Source organism: Populus nigra, chromosome 7 (assembly GCF_951802175.1).
Source record: "Populus nigra chromosome 7, ddPopNigr1.1, whole genome shotgun sequence".
NCBI lineage: Eukaryota > Viridiplantae > Streptophyta > Magnoliopsida > Malpighiales > Salicaceae > Populus > Populus nigra.
Window position 1 is genome coordinate 3,590,934 of NC_084858.1, and position 17,268 is coordinate 3,608,201.

Here is a 17,268-nt window from a genome sequence, read left to right on the forward strand (position 1 = left end):
TTAAAAAAATTATTAAAAAAATAGAGACTAAGACTCACATATAAAAATATTGAATAACGATGAAATTGAAAAAAAACTTAATTTTTATAAATTATTTTAAATAAAAATAAATAGTAATTAAAAGAATAAAAACCAAATCATACACATAAAAAAAGTGAAAGATGATAAAAGTAAAAAAATTTAATTTTATAAATTATTTCAAATAAAATAAATAATAATAAAAAGAATATAAACAAAATATGATTGATAAAAAAAATTAAATTAGGATAAAAGAAAAATAAAAAATAAAAAAATATATGGGGATCAAAGTTAGTATAAAAATCAAGTTAAATCAAATTCTAATAAATTAAATTGAAGAAAAAAATCAAAATAATATATATAGCAATCAAAAAATTAAGGACTAACATTAATATAATTAACAAATAATAAGATATTTTTTAATTTCTTATAATTTTTGAAAAGTGTTTTCCATCTAAAATAAAAAAAATCTGAAAATTAAATCAAAATTTTTTTAACTGAAAAATATTTTTCATTGAATTTTTTTTAAGTAAACAAATACAAGAAAGTAAATTTATTAAGGAATCTTAGATAAAAAAAAATTATTTAAAATTCTTGATTTCATCCTTGACACTTAATTTTCTTTATAATTGATTATTTTATTGATTCAAAGCATCCAAAATATATTATTTTTATATATTTTTCTAATCAGAATTAATAATGGGTGCAAAATTTAAATAATTTAAATTATTCAAACTATTCAAAATGTAATTCAAATAAATTTTATTTCTTTGAATCTAGATTTTATAATAAAAAAATAATAAAAATCTCCAAATGATAACTTTTACTTGAATAGGTCACAATCAAACTACAACATAAAAGCTTTATATTATGTTTTAATATTATAACATCAATATTCATTTTGATTGTTATTAAATTCGGAATGGATTAGCTAATTAACTCGGAATTTGAACTAATTTAAATTTATGAAAAAATAAAAAAAAATAACTTAATAGGACTCAATCAAAACTTAAATTGACTTGTGCATAACCTAATCGAGAACAAAACGATCACTGGTGAAGATTCGAAGGATAATACTGCTCTCACGAACTGGCCAATAACAGACAGTCAAGGGAATTATGTGGGGACAGTGATGGGTGCCTGTTTGCACCAGGACAAAAATGACAATAAAGGTATAATTGATGGTGCTGCTGGGCTAAGGACTGGTGGCTTTTTATAATTATACGGTGGCCATCAAGTTGGATGGGTTTACACTCGTACTGATAACCTGATTGTTTTTACTTTTTTTTATATTTTTATTTTTTTATTTACTTTAAATTAATATATTTTTAGTATTTTCAAATTATTTTGATACATTTATGTTAAAAATAATTTTTAAAAAATAAAAAAATTATTATCTTAATATATTTCTGAGTGAAAAACAACTACAATTACACTCCCAAACAAGATTCACTGAACTTATTGCTACCGATGAAGAGATTTTATTTTACTTTATTTTATTAAAATTAATTATTTTTATGATTTTAAATTGTTTTGATTTATTAATATTAAAAATAAATTTAAAAATATATATATTATTTTAATGAATTTCTAAATAAAAAAAATATTTTAAAACATAATTGCTACATCATTCTTAAACATCAAACAATAAATAAAAAAAAAAGTATGCACTAACTAAAGCAAGAGAGACGTGAGCTATAGCACAAAGCAGTGGGGTAGATTGTCAAGAAAATTACTTGTAACGAATCTGATTAGTTTTATTTTATGTCTGATATATGGTTTTAGCATATTGGAATTCAATTCCTTTACTTCAAGATTTCAGGAAAATGTCAACAGCCAATTGTCACTGTTTGGCAATGTTAGCAAGTTATGTTTTTAAAAAATTTAAATTTTTTGTTTTTTTGTAAAAAATTATTTTTTTATGTATGTTTTGGATCGTTTTGATGCGTTGATCTCAAAAATAATTTTTTAAAAATAAAAAAATATTATTTTGATACATTTTAATATAAAAAATACTTTGAAAAACAACCACAACCCCACTTTTTTAAAAAACAAAAACAAAGTAAAGCCATATATTTTGACAAAAAAACAAATGCACTCAAGTTTTATAACTATAAGGGATTGTTTATTTTTGTGGTTGAATATGTTTTTTTAAAAAAAAATTATTTTAAAGGGATATATTAAATTGATATATTTTTAGATGATTTATTATGATTTTAATATGTTAAAATTAAAATTAAAAAAATTATTATATTAATATATTTTTAAATAAAATATATATTGCATCTTATTACCAAATACATATTAAATTTAGTATTCCGATCATGATTGATAGGAATTTGATTATTGATAACTTCTTACGGTAAAAAAGAAGAGAAAGGAAAAGTAAAAGAGTATCCGCATCTCATGATATATAAATCACATATTAAGAATAAACCTTCGTTCATTATATAATAACAATAATAAAATAAATTAGAATCATTAAAATCCGAATATATTATGGTAAATTATCAAGTCAAATGGAGTTCAGGAATATATATTTCACAGGATTGAAGTTAGTAAATGAATCTTGTGAAATCTGTCAAACTACACCTTTATGTACCGTGTGAGACATATTTGGATCTACAAGTGGAAGTTTGTTGTAATTCAAGTTGTGCTAGAAACTAGACATCTCAAGCTTTCTAACCATACATGGTAGATCCAGTAATTCATCCAAACAAAAGAGAACGACATGTTTAAAATCATGACTAAAATCTACCAAGAATGTACGAAAATTAGAGATTCGAGCTATATAGAGGAATTTTAGCATAAATATTTTGTTTTTATTATCCTATTTTATTTATTTATTTCATGTTGGATAATTGTTTTTAATTTAGGTTTGTTATGTCGCATTAAACATTATTCAGGGGTTTATTTTATCTAATGAACTTTTGTTAGTTAATTACTAGTTTAGGCTCATTCGCTTGCAATCTAAAATGAGTCCATTAAGACTTGGTGTGATGAGAACAATCAAGTTGTTACCAGGTTCTTGTGTACTTCATATCATTCAGTGATTCTCCCATGTATTATGAAGTTTTATTTTAAGACATTTATTTCTCTGTGTCATTAATTTCTTAATTTATATTATTTATCTCTCTCATTTTATTTAGATCACTCATTAATTATAATATTGATGACTCTCTTTATCATATTTTAATATAATTTAATTTCTTGTCTGAAATTGTCAATATATAATTAATTAAAAGAATTTATTTATAATTTTACTATCCAAGTTTATATTGTATTTTTCATGTTGTGTCAAAAAAATATTTTTGACAACTTTAATTTAAGGTAATTGGATGGCTTTTTTTTTTACATGCCAATTTACATCAATGAACTAATAATTAATCTAAGTGGGTATTTGAGATAGTGATAATGATTGCTTTTAAAGTATTTTTTGCTTGAAAATATATGAAAATAATATATTTTTATTTTATTTTGTACAATTTATTTTTGACATCAACACATTAAAACGATATAAAAATACCAAAAAAATAAATTAAAGAAAAAAAAAGATTTTTAAATTTTTTAAAAACTCCGATTGATTACTTCTCTCAAATATCTCCTTAGCATCCTTATAAAACCTGGTGTAATACAATGAATAATCCGGTGATTTAGAGCTTACTCTAAGTTAGATTTTATATCAAATTTATTTTTTTAGTAAGTCTTTGACTATCATAACAAAGATGATAAGATCTTATCATTAGATATATTGCATGTATGCAAATCCATATCCAAGTAAATTCTAAGAATTGAGTCGATGGGATACCGATAGAAAACAAGAGGCTTATCAATGATCATTGGATACTAATGTCATTTTTCTCTTATGCATTTGGTTGAAATTTGTTTTTTTTAAGATTTAAACAAGAACAAATTCACTAACATATTACCTCTTTGATCGAATAATTATTATTAATGTAATCTTCAAAAACGTTTGCCTCCAAAAAAGATTAATACTATTCATTATCAAAATTTATAGTGTATGGTAACATAATTATTTGAAAATTGCACAATTCATCCACCTCAGTACTTACTCCTTAGAGTAACAACAGTTTTCTCCTACTTTCCCTATTAAATTTCACCTTCAAATTTATGTTTGTGAAAAAAAAAGCATATTAATTTGATTTTCTTCCCTTGTGTCCCCCTAAAGAAACAAGGAAAAATCATACTTGCTTTACTAAAAAGAAAACTAAACCATGGTTAACCAGGCATGAGTTATGGGTCGGGTTGATCATTGTCTCAGGTCAACATAAAAATAAAAATGGTTATTATTATAGTTTTAAAACTCGATTTGAAAGTCGATCCAGGACCAAGTCTAGATCACAGGTCACGTTAATCATTGACTCGGGTCAACATAAAGATAAAAAAAATTATTATCATAATTTTAAAACTCAACTTCATAGTCGATCAGGGGCCAGATGTGGGTCACAAGTCGAGTTAACCATTGACCTGGGTTAACCTTGGGATAAAAATCAAATTAAATAAAATTGAAAAAAAATAGTAATTAAAAAAATAAGAACCAAATCTGATATTAACAACAAACCAAATCAAATTTCAAGGGCTGAAATTGAAAAGAAAAATATAGCAACTAAAAGATTAAAGGTCAAATCTAATATAAAAATCAAATAAACTTAATTTAAATGGATAAAATTAAAAATAAAAATTAATAAAAAAAGAATTTAAAAAAATCAAAGATTAATAAAAAAAATAAGGACTATAACTGAATTAAAAATAAAATGGAAACACTCTTTTTTTTTTGTTGGGCCAGTGGCATCTTAAGAGAGAAAAAGAAGGAGAAATAAAAAAACTCAAGCACAGCCAAACCACTAAGAACCATGATACAAGCGTCAGCCCAATAGAAACGCCGCCACTCGTCAAATCTGGTGACATAGTGATTAGGCTTTTTTGGCCACTAGAGTTGAATGTGGTGGCTCTTCCCCACGCGCAAACACATTCTCTTCAGACATCTGACACTTTTTTATATCAATTTTATACATCTAAAAAGACTAAACTAACCCTCATTCACATTGTTTATAGCGTAAAAATCAGGATAAAAAAATCCAAAAAACCCTTAGATGATAGTCTATAAAATTTTGTATATAACGGTACGAAAGTAATTACACTATATATAACAAATGATTTTATAGAAAAACCCTTCCATGGTAGTCCAAATTTTTTTGGCTATAAGGGATAGGTAGTAATTACATTATGCAACCAAAAATAAAATGACAAAATAACCCTTCAATGCAAGTTATTTTTTGGCTTTTTCTAAGTATATTATAGTATTTTCACTATTAATTTTTTGTTTGAAAAGACTTATTTAAAAAAATAAAAAATGACCATTGTATCCCTATAAAAAGACAATCTTACACCCTAAACCAAGACTAATTTTTTTGTGAATGAAAGGGTAAAATAGTTATTTCACGCAATCCTTAATAATTTATGTCTACTGCTACAATGAAATGACTATGCCCTATAGAATTTATGTGAATATGAAATGTACTTTATAAATCAAAGCATATTCCAAATAAAAAATTGTCTCTTTTTATTTTTTTATAGTTTTGAGCACATTTATTAAATTTATTAGGATTGATGGGTTGATCTAATTTTAAAAAGAAAATAAAGAAATTAACCTAGTGTAATCTGATTGACCAAGTCAATTCTCGAGTTAACTTTTTTAATTTTTAAAAATGATATCAATTTAATTAACTCAGGTTAATTTAGGTAACTCATAACCCGAGCTTAGACCGGGTTATTAGCCATATAAAATTTCATTACTATTTGATATCATTTTAATATTTTAAAAATATTATTATTTTAATTAACTAACCACCTCATAACCCCAAGTTTGAGCTGGGCCGCGCAAAGTTTCATTAGTATTTGTTTTGAGAGATTGCGTGATTATTCATATATAAGCAATGTCTTAAAAATGTATTTTTTTTTTCAATACTCTAGTTGACTTCTCCTTGCCTATGCTTGAAGCGACCAACTCTATGTAATCAGATAAAGCATACTTGAAACCATGGAAACAATTTGGAAGGAATAAATGGCAAGAAATCCATGCAACTACACAAAGAATAACATCGTCCAAAGCAAAACATAAACATAAAACACAAGGCTTTTAATCATCAGATTAATTATATATAAATTCTCTCCTTTGTATGCATAAAAAAAACAAAGAATTATATAGTTCTTCTCCCCTCATCAACATATATCAGAACAAATTCCAAAAACAAACCAAGGCTAACGAATGGAGTCAAAACCAAATGGTAATGCAGCTGCTGCACGTGTTCATGAAGAGTTTGAACCATCAACAGACTGGATACGGGAGCCAGGAGCTGACACTCTGCGAATCTATTTACCAGGTCTTTGATTCTTTGATTCTTTTTTTTCATTATCTCCAGTTTAATTTTTATTTTCATAATTCCCCATTCTAATGCAGCGGATGTGGACATAGATGAGCCATGTAAAATATGGTGTCTTGAGGGATTTTTTTTTTCTTTTCTTTAGTTATGTATGCAATTCTTAACACAAAATTCCATAGAAAATCAAATCTAACATTCTGCTTGTCATCTTTCTGGTTTTCCTACAGGCTTCAAGAAAGAGCAGCTGAAAGTTCAAGTAACCTCATCGCGTGTTCTAAGGATCAGCGGAGAACGCCAACTGAGTGGGAATAGATGGAGCACTTTCCGCAAGGAGATTCCTATCTCAACAAATTATGACACCAATGAGATCGCTGCAAGGTTTGAAAAGGGAATCCTTTATGTGAAGCAACCTAAAATAATTGTTCCAGATGCTCCTAGGCCACAGGAACAAGCGCGATCGCCTGTGGAAGCATCGACGTATGATCAGAAGCCAGCACAGGAAAAGGCACAGCCGCCTCCAATACAACCCCCAGGTGAACCTGAACAAAAGTCGTCATCAGTTGAGGGAAAAGTGGAGCCACCCTCAGAATCAGAAAAGCCCGCAAGTGAGCAACAACCTGAAGATCCTGTTGCAAAGGTTGGCATGGAGAAACAAATGGGCGGCAAGATTGAAGGATCAGAAGATGATAATCTTTCACCGGGGACACCAAGGAAGGAGAAAGATCCTGTGAAATATGAATGGAATGAGAAGAGCACTAAAAATGGGCAAGATGAAGCAAAGGGAATTGCCACAACAAGCGAAAGTTCTAAACCTGAAAATCTTGTTGACTCTAGCCTTGATTCTACAAACTTGGTTAAAGAAAAAGCAGAAAAAGGACTTCTAAGTGGAACTGAGAAACTCAGAATGGAAAGTTACAAGAAGGATTTTAGTGGTTTGGTCATGGACATGAAGAAGCCAAGAACATTGGTGAACCTGGTTCTGGTTATTTTATCTATTATGGTACTAGGGATGTATGGTAGGAATGCAATCAGATCCTTCAAGAAATCTGATAATTAAGTCTTTTCATATGTATATTAATCTATACAAATTGTAACTACGTCTGCATTCAAATAATAAAATCCCACGCCACTTTAGAAAAAAATATTAATGATTCATATATTTGAAGAACGTTGTTATTTCAAACAATCAGGATTATGTTTAGGCTAATGGAAACGCCATTAAGATTGTTACAAAATCATGAACAAAGTTTATGAATTGGAAGAATTGTTACAGTACATGGAACAAGAAGGTACACTAAGAAGTTTTCTAGAATCATGAACTAGTACGAAGTAGAGAATGGCATTCTCTGCATGTTAATTTAGAGTAATCTCCACGGTGTTTGGAAAATTAGAAGCATTAAGTAACGGAACACCAAACTCGAAATATTATTTATGTATGTATATAATTATAGATGATGGAATATAGCCCAAATAATTAAAAGATTAAGTTTTAACTTATGTTTTTGAGTTTAATTTATATGAATTTTCAGTTGAGGTTTATTAATTTGGCTTTATTTGTTGGATTTGATTTAAATATTGTTGGATATTTTATTTAGTATGCCATAAGCCCAAATCATTTGTTCTAGTTAGAGTTTCAGTATTTATAATATACTTTTCTAAATGTTAAGGAGTTTTAATGATTAATGAAAATATTGCAGACTTTGCATATCTCCAATCCCCTTTCTTCTTTTCTTTAGTTTTCTTCTTTCTCTAAAGCTTCTTTCTTTTCTTGTTTTAATTCTTTTTATTTATTGTCCCGCATCAAATTTGGTATCAGAGCCAGGATTTTAATTGTTCTTACAATTAAACGATCAACATGTTTATGCTTAACCCTAGATCTGGTTAGATCTAAAAAAAATCATATTTTCAGCAGCAGCGCCCCTGCCATCAGCGACGCCTCAGCCAATCATAGCAGCAGACCCACCACCCAGAAGTCTTGCACATCAGTCCATAGATTCACGCCAATTTACTGCCTCCAACACTCCCGCAGCGCCTCCACAACAGGAAGTCCTCACCAGCAGCAATAGATCATTAGGTTACAATAATCTTAGCCCATGCCACCGTAACCAATCAACCCAGTCACCAGCCACGCCACAACCTTTGCCCCGACTAGCTTTCTACTGCTATTTAACTTGTCAGATCCCTATAGAAGACAACAACCCGTAGCCACAACAAGTCACCCACACTAGCAACAATAGATCTTCATTGGTGGCGGCACATCAACCAGTTCATCCTCTCCCCACCATCGACAAATCGGACATCCAACCTGTAACAGCCCCAAAATTTTCCAGTAATATATTTTGAAAATTCATGATATATTTTTTTAAAAAAAAAATTTCGGCAGGGTTTTCCCTAATTTAGTTTATCTCAAGTTATCGACAAAATCAACATCAGTCCCTAATCAACCATTTCCACAATTCAATGTTCTTATTATACTCCAACATATCTTAATCAACAATATTTCACTTTCTCTAACATATCAACTCAACGAATAATTATTTTGCTAAAATGAAAAAAGAGTTATCTTAACCATGATACACAAACTATAGATTATAGACTTAATATACTTCCTTCAATCATATATAATCTTTTAAGTACTGTTTATCACAAATGATATTAACTACATGCTTTTATATATATATCACCATTATAATTAGAAAATATTTACACAACAGAGTACAAGTTAAATAAACCAGTCCATTTAAATTCATACATACACAATATTATAATCTTCAATATATACAGATAGTAATGTTATTATCAACAATTTACATATCCAAAAGATTTACTAGTAATAGAAGTAAACTCTAAAACTACTAGGAGGCGCGGTATTGAGATGAACCTACATAATGATTTAAAAGATAATCATGGTCAATTAGAGCATTTACATTTGCATTAACATATAAATATATACATTAGTTACTCATAAAATTTCCACATTTACTATCATCTTCCAAGTGCTATTCACAAATCAATAATCCAAAATTCAAACTTGTCCACATCATAGAACTTCAGTTCCAAACCAGTACAGTAAGACTACCAACACTAGTTCCATACCAGCACAACTGGACTACTAGCACTAGTTCCATACCAGCACCAGTTCCATACCAGGATAACTGGTCCACCAGCTGCCCATTCACAGGGCACCAGTACCATATCAGGATAGCTGGTTCACAAGCTGCCCATTCACAAGGCACCAGTTCCATTCCAGGATAACTGGCTCACAAGTCTTCCATTTTCAAAATAAATTATCATGGAAAAATCTACCAGCATTCCACATAATATTTCATTGATCGATGGAAAATTTAAATATCTAAAGTTCAGAGAAAGAAAAAAATATTCAAGATATTAAACACCTACCTGGTGTTTGCGTCCTGCTAGCTAAACCTGTCTGTTAAGTGGTTCCTGTAGCCTCGTCCACTCCTACAAGTTCATTTCATTACCAATTAAATTTTATTTCAACAAAATCAACTTATCGTCAATTTAATTATTTCATCAACATCACCACAAAGCCACTTTACTTATCAAACCAGCAAAATAACTCATTGTTAATTTAATTACTTCATCAACACATCACCACATAATTCATTTAATTTTCAACAACAATATCAACTCATCACTAACATAATTTCTTTATCATCAATATTACCACATGACTTATCACACGTCGGAAAACCCGCGCGGCGTCCCGTCCTGGCAATGGCAGGTTTTCTCTCTGTTATTAGAATTGATTTTGTTAAGAGTCGTCACTTAGTATTTAATTAAAGGTTACTAGAAAACCCAGATTGACTAGTGTTGTCAAAGATTTACAGATAAGAAACCGATTAGTGAATATATTAGGACCCCTAACGCACCCTACATGAAATAAACTGCTTTATGACTGTGATGTGTTAAAGAAATTTTAAAAATTTTATCTTGTACAAGTTTGTACTTCTACACCGTGATCATATCAAATTATAAAATACTTCTTTATTCTTTTATCGTCTCATCATAAAAAAATAAAAGATCCTGAAATAAATACAAACATGTATTTTTTATTTTTTCTTGTTTCTTCTTTTTCTTGTTTTTTTTATTTTTTTTATAATTCAATAACATAAATAAAAAATACAAGCACAAACTCATATTTTTCATTATATTTTTCTCTTCTTTTGTTTTCTTTGTTTTCTTTTTCTTTTTCTTTTTCTTTTTTGCTTTTCTTTTTTCTTTCTCTCTTTCTTTTTTACATCCACAACAAATTTACAAAACAGTCCTCAAAACTCCAGAAAATGCAAGGGAACCACTGAAACTGTAGGAATTCGTGCGCAGGAATACTGGCGGCGCGTGGTCTCACGCGCCGCCGCTGATGCTGGAAACAGGCGGATCTTCCCTGCCTTCTCCTTCTCTTCCCTTCTTTGCCAGTAGTGACCTGCAAAACCAACCAAAAACACAACACAAGCAGTCTGTTGTAGTTAGACTTTTAGATCTGGTTTTTTTCAACTCTCCATTTGCGTCCGTTCTCTGCCTTCTGCCTTTTTGGTGTGTTTCTCTTCTGCCGATGGAGGATCTGACGGTTGCTATCGTCTGTGGCGGTGGAAGCTATGATGGCGATGGGATGGCTGTGTCTCGGTGGGAGGAGCCGCTGCGAGTGGGAGTTGAGGATCGACTGCTGGTTGCTGTGAGGGATAGAGAGGCTTCTGCTCTCTGATTTTTGGCCCGAGAGAGAGGGGAGGCTGCTGTTGGCCGGTTGATGGTGGGTTCGTTGGCCTGTGAGGTTCAGATGGAGGCGTCGGTGGCGCCGCTTGTGGTCGGTTGCAGAGGATGAAGAAGAGCTGAGGCTGCCTTGGCTTCAATGGAGGCCGGTCTGGCGGTGGGTTGTTGGCTGTGTTGATAGAGGATGGCTTCGGGTGCAGGGGAAGAAGGAGACGGTGGAAGTGTAGGTGGTGCTGGTTTAGGGAAGGAGAAGAGAGAAAATGAAGGTTGTGTGAGGGAGGCGGCTGATGGGAAGAAGAAACCGAAGGGAAAACTTGGAAAAAGGGAGCAGCGGCTGAAGGGAAGAAGAATGGAGGGGGGAGCAGCTGTGGGGAAGGTGATGCTGCTGCTGCCACCACTGAGGGAGGAGCTGGAGACGGCTGAGCAGGGAGAGGAGGAAGCAATCGAAAATCAAACAAAAAGGGGGGGCGGCGGCTGCCCTTGAGGAAGAAGAAGAATAGGTTTTTTTAGGGTTAGGTTTTTCTCTCTTTTTTTTTTGTAAAAAATGCCCCCCAGATTTTGAGTTAAAGGCTGCTATTTATAGGCAGATTATTTTTTCGGGCTTCAAAATTGGTCCCTCAAGTTTTGTGTTTGGCCCCTAATTTCAATCAATTCACTTGGTAAAAATTAAATTGGGTTTCTTAAAATTCTGATCTTTTCAATTAAGTCCAAATTAAGCTCCCAAACTTAATTTTTTACCAATTAAGCCCTCAAATTAATTTTGACCCGCTTAAAGTATAATTAAGTCATTGCACTTAATTAAATCCTTCAATTGGACCCAAATTAATTCTTAAACATAATTAAAATTCAATTTGACCCATGATTAAATCAAATTGGCCTATTAAAAATTTAATTATGTCATTAGACTTAATTTTTTTATGCAAATTCGTCCAATAATCATTCAATTTGACCTTTGAATTTGCATTTTTCTATTTTTGGGCATAATAGGGTACAATTAAGCCTTGAAATTCCTCCAAAAATTGCAGCTTGATTTTTGCCTATTTTTGCAGCCTTTCTTGGTCAGCTTTCTCCACATTGCCAGCCTTTATTTTATTTTTTGATTTTTATTTTTTTGAAAAAAAATGAATTTTAGGGAATAACCCAGAATTGGGTTATGACATGACTTATTTAATTATCAAGCAAAATATTAACTCATCACTAAAATAACTCCTTCATCATCAATATTATCACATAACTCATTTAATTATTACTCAACAATATTAACTCATCACTAATATAACTCCTTCATCATCAATATTATCACATAACTCAACAATTAATTATTGATCCAACATTTTCATTCATTTTCTTTCTCTAGGTGGAAACATCTCCTCCAAAGAACCCATAATTATTTTTTTCTTTAATTTCACAAATTGAAACATTACCCACTATTATTTCATTTATTAAAACATTAGTTCATTATAATTTCATAAATTAACACATTCAACCTCACAACTCATACCATAATTATACACTAATACAATTGAATAAAATCTTAACATACTAAATATATCAATTTAATTGAGAGGAAAAGATTTGTTACCTTTTAATTCAAAGAATTAAGAGATGGAAAGCTTGAAATCACCACACAAATTTCTTTCCTCCTTCCCCCCTTATTTTCCTCTCAATGCCTCCCCTCTTTAATAAAAAAAAAAAATTCTTTTGTTCCCCTTTTGAGATTTTCTTGTTCAAACTCTTCCTAATAAACTTTAATCACTAGTTATATCTCCTTCCTTTTTTATCTTTATGAATTTATTTTGGATGAAATTTGATAAATTTCACTCAACTCTTCTCCCTCTTAAGCCCTAACATGGCCGGCCACACCCTCCTTAAATTCCACTCCCCACTTGTTTATATATTTACAAGTTCCCCCCCCCCTTTTCATTTAAGTCCTTCCTTGTTTTGTTTTACAACCATTTGGCCCAAAAGTTTGACTTATTCAATTTAATCCTTGTCTCACATTCAAATTATTAGATAATAATTTCCACTCCATTAACACACACACACACACATATATATTTGCCCCCCCCCCTTTTTTTTATAAGTCAAAATATAGGAATTTACCCGGGAGTTACATAGCCACCACTCCACGCCAAAAGAAACCCACAAGGCCACACCGAGTTGTTGTCTCCACAGTAGATCTTTGTCTTCAGCCTTAGCCACCGCTAAATCGCACCCTCCAGCAGCAGCAGCAGTAGCACCAGCCGCAGTCACCACAACTGGTCTTTCAGACCTGTTGATACTGCAGCAGTCACACCTCGCCACCAGCAAATAAGAAAAGGAAACTCAACAATTGCAGCACAAAAGAAGAAATTTGAGGCGAAATTAATTAACCCTGCCACGTCAACTCTCTGGATCCAGGTCAATCGTCATGCCATCACTCCAGAGCCACATCATGCCACTCAGCCACTATGTAAGCAGGCATCGCCACATCATCCCCTATTGCCATGTCAGCTGACATGTCATCTGAGGTCCATCCGCGATCAAATTCGACAATTTAAATGTTGGTCGGTAAATTACTCTACCTTTTGATTTGTTGATTTTACTGTTTTGGTATTGCACTTGGTACTCAAAGTTGTCGTTAATATTACTTTTGTGCCTAGAAATACACACACACACACACACAACCCACCTTGCATTGTTATTTGTCAACTCTTGCTTATCAACCTTTTTCTTCATTGATATTTAGCAACTAGTTGTTGAGCGTGCTGAAACTATTGAAAAGTTGTGATCATTATTTGATTAATCATTCACACTTAAAGGTCTAGCATTGCATGCTTATAATTCTCCTAGCATAATATGTTCTTGATTAATCTTCACATAAGAAAAAAAAATGAGATTAGCTTTATTTTTGTATTGTGACTTCATTTGCAAGAACCATTTGTAATCTCAATTTCATTTATAAATGAGTGTTGCATGCTTTTGTGTCATGAGTCCTAACAAATAGAAGCCCTCACTTTTGACCGTCGTCATGACCCTTTGATATTTGATATGTGGATTCATGATATGGATCGATTGTTTGAGTGTCATAACTTGTTTGATAATAAGAAAGTTAGATTTGCTAAGATGATGCTTATTGGTAAAGCCAAAACTTATTGGAGAGATGTTGAGGATTGTTTAGAGATGAGAGGTAAACCTCTTATAACTGATTGGATCAAAATGAAACAAAACCTTCAGGAGAGGTACCTACCCCAGTCTTATAGGAATAAACTCTTAGACCAATGGAACAATCTAAGACAAGAGAATAAGTCTATCAATGAGTATATAACACAGTTTAACAATTACATGATGAGATGTGCCATAAGAGAGAATGAAGCCATAACTTTGCGTAGATTTTGTAAGGGTTTGAATGATGATCTTAGAAGAGAAGTTGTATTTCAAGGTGTATCTACTTTTGACCAAGTTTGTACCTTAGTTCAAAACTACAAGTTGGTCACAAAGAATCAGTGGAAGAATCATCATGACTTTTATAGTATCCCTACTAGGTCCCAATTCAGAAGTAGTGATTCTTTGTTAGGTGCTCCACCCCCACAGACTTAATCCTGGTAGCGCCCAACTTTATAAGAAAGATAAGGGCAAACGATTTGTCAATGAAGTGTCTAAGGTGAGTTTAAGGGTTAAGTGTACTAATTGTCTAGGGTTTCGTCATATCTCTTTAGATTGCACCTTTAAACCCTTAGTCATCCAAAAATATAAGAATATAGGTAAAGAGGAAGATTGTAGTGTTGAAGTGTATAAACCTAATCTTGAGGATTTTAGTGACCTAGATGACGAGAATGTGCAAGAAGAGGGACTTAACATAATGAATCCACGTGAGCTTGAGAATGAGGTTAAGAAAGAGTCTGATATGTCTACTTTAATGGCAAAGGAAGTTTTAGGTAACTCTTCAGTGGAATCACCTAAAGAGATATGTATGGTCTTAGAAGAGTTTCATGATATTAGTCCTCTTAAACTATCTGGTTCTTCACCCCACATGCTTGGTGTCTAACACATCATAAGTTTAGCGCAACATGTTGAGCTTCCTGACCCCTTACCTCATGCACGTGATGAGGAAGATGAAAATAATCCTAGTTTACTTGGTTGTGTCCATACCATACCTGAGAAGCCTATAGAACACCTTTCATATCTCTTCACGATAGGATGTCTAAGTCAGCTGAGTCGTTACCATGTAGAGTTCATAATTTGCATATTGAGATCATGAAACAAATTCAAGCAAGTAATGAACAATACAAATTTCGAGTTGATTTACTTAAGTATCATGATGCACTTCATGTTGGAGATTATTTCATGATACAGATTAGACCTGAACGGTGTCCTTTGGAAACCGATCATAAATTGCAAGTAAGTAGTGCTAGACCATTCAAAGTATTGCAAATGATTTAATCAAATAATTATGTCATTAAATTGCCATTAAACTTTGATATTAGCTCTACTTTTAACATGAAAGACCTCAGTATTTATAAAATACAACCTATCCCCAATACTTTTTTTAATACCTCTACCTCATTATCCATATATTTAGCACAAAAGAAACATATTAATGCTACTTTGTGTCGCACATCGAAAAATCCGTGCGGCGTCGACCAGTCCTGCCTGGCAATTTTTCTCTCTGTTATAGGGATTGATTTGATTTTGTTGGATTCGTTAGGAGTCACCACCTAGTATTTAATTGAGAATTACTAGAAAACTCAGGTGTACTAATCTTGTCAGAGATTTACAGGTAAGGGAATGGTTATGGTTAGAGAAGGTATTAGCACCCTTAACACACCCTACCTGAAAGAAGTTGTTTTGTGATTGTAATGTGTTAAAAAAATTCTTAAAATTTTATCTTTTCATCGGAATTTAAAAATACAACTTCCTAACAAGTTTATACTTTATACTTCTACACTGTGATCCAATCAAAATATTAAATCCTTCTTTATTCTTTACAATCTCATCATAAAAATATATATCCATAAAAAAAATTCAAACACCCACATACTTTTTTTTTTACTATATTTTTCTTTTTTTCCTTTTTCTTTTTTTTCTTTATTTTTCCATCCACAATACAAATTATAAAAATTCCCAAACTAAATAAAAATTACATTAAATAATCCAAATTTACAAAATAGTCCCCAAAAACTCCAGGAATTGCAGAGGAATGCTTCTGGAATTGCAGCAACACTGGCGGCGCGTCTTCCCACGCGCCACCACCACTGGCGGCGCGTGGGTCCACTCGCCGCCGCCGGTGAAGACCAGCAAGCTGGTAGATCGGGATCGTCTCCTTCTTCTCTTCTCTTCCCGTCCGTACCGGCGGTGCATCTCCCGGTCACCTGCAAAGCAAACCAACAACACAAACAGTTCCGGCTCTCCTTTTTTCAGATCTGCCACAGCCTCTTTTGGATCTGCTTCGTTGCAGATCAGCTGCTGCTGCTGGTCCTCTTCTCCCTTGTTCCATGTACTGGCAGCAAGGAGTGCTGGAGGCTGGCGACCGGCGGTGAAGGAGATTGGATGCTGCTGCTACTGGCCGGTCTGTGGGCACTGCTGAAAGCCGGTTGGAGAAGACTAAGGAGAAGGCAGTTGGGGCTGCCGCCGTGTTCGGTCTAGGGGAGGTTCCAGCTGCGGCTGGGTGTGAAAAATCAAAGCTGGGGGAGTGGCCGGTTCTACTTCTTTGGGGAAGGAGGGTGAGCGGTTGTGTCCTCCTTGGTTTGGCTGGTGTAGAGGGAAGAGCTAGAGACGGTGGAGGAGAAATGGAGAGCTGGCCTTGGTTTTTTTGCTGAGGAGAAGGGGAGATGGTGGAACTGGCTGAGAGGGAGGATCGGCTTGGGTGAAGGAAAATGGAGTCCCGGTTGGAGAGGTGCAGCGGCTGTGTGGAGATAGTGGAACCGGCCGGGTCAAAGGAAAGGCTGCTGTTCAGTAGTGTGAGGGAAGGAAAATGGAGTGGGAGCAGAATGGTTGCTCTGGTTTGGTTTCAAAGAGAGGGGGAGCAACCGTTTGGGGAAGATGATGGCGCCGGTTTGAGGGGAGAAGACCGAAAATCCAACCAGGGGGGGCGGCGGCTGCTGCCAAAAATGGAGAAGAGAGTGATGGTTTTAGGGTG

The 17,268-nt window shown here is 32.9% G+C and overlaps 1 protein-coding gene across 1 annotated transcript; it reads left to right on the forward strand.

Annotated features, from left to right (window-relative positions):
* The first annotated feature begins 6,214 nt into the window (after positions 1-6,214).
* Positions 6,215-7,564, forward strand: LOC133699033 (inactive protein RESTRICTED TEV MOVEMENT 2-like). Its single transcript, XM_062122155.1, has 2 exons — positions 6,215-6,422; positions 6,650-7,564. Exons 1-2 carry the CDS (start codon positions 6,308-6,310, stop codon positions 7,477-7,479), a joined length of 945 nt encoding a protein of 314 aa, XP_061978139.1. The 5' UTR covers positions 6,215-6,307; the 3' UTR covers positions 7,480-7,564.
* Positions 7,565-17,268: the final 9,704 nt, after the last annotated feature.

Bases quoted from the DNA above. Each gene is read 5' to 3' on its own strand.
- LOC133699033 (XM_062122155.1), top strand. From the start codon at position 6,308: ATGGAGTCAAAACCAAATGGTAATGCAGCTGCTGCACGTGTTCATGAA. The intron at 6,423-6,649 runs GTCTTTGATTCT...GTTTTCCTACAG, and splicing joins TCTGCGAATCTATTTACCAG to GCTTCAAGAAAGAGCAGCTG.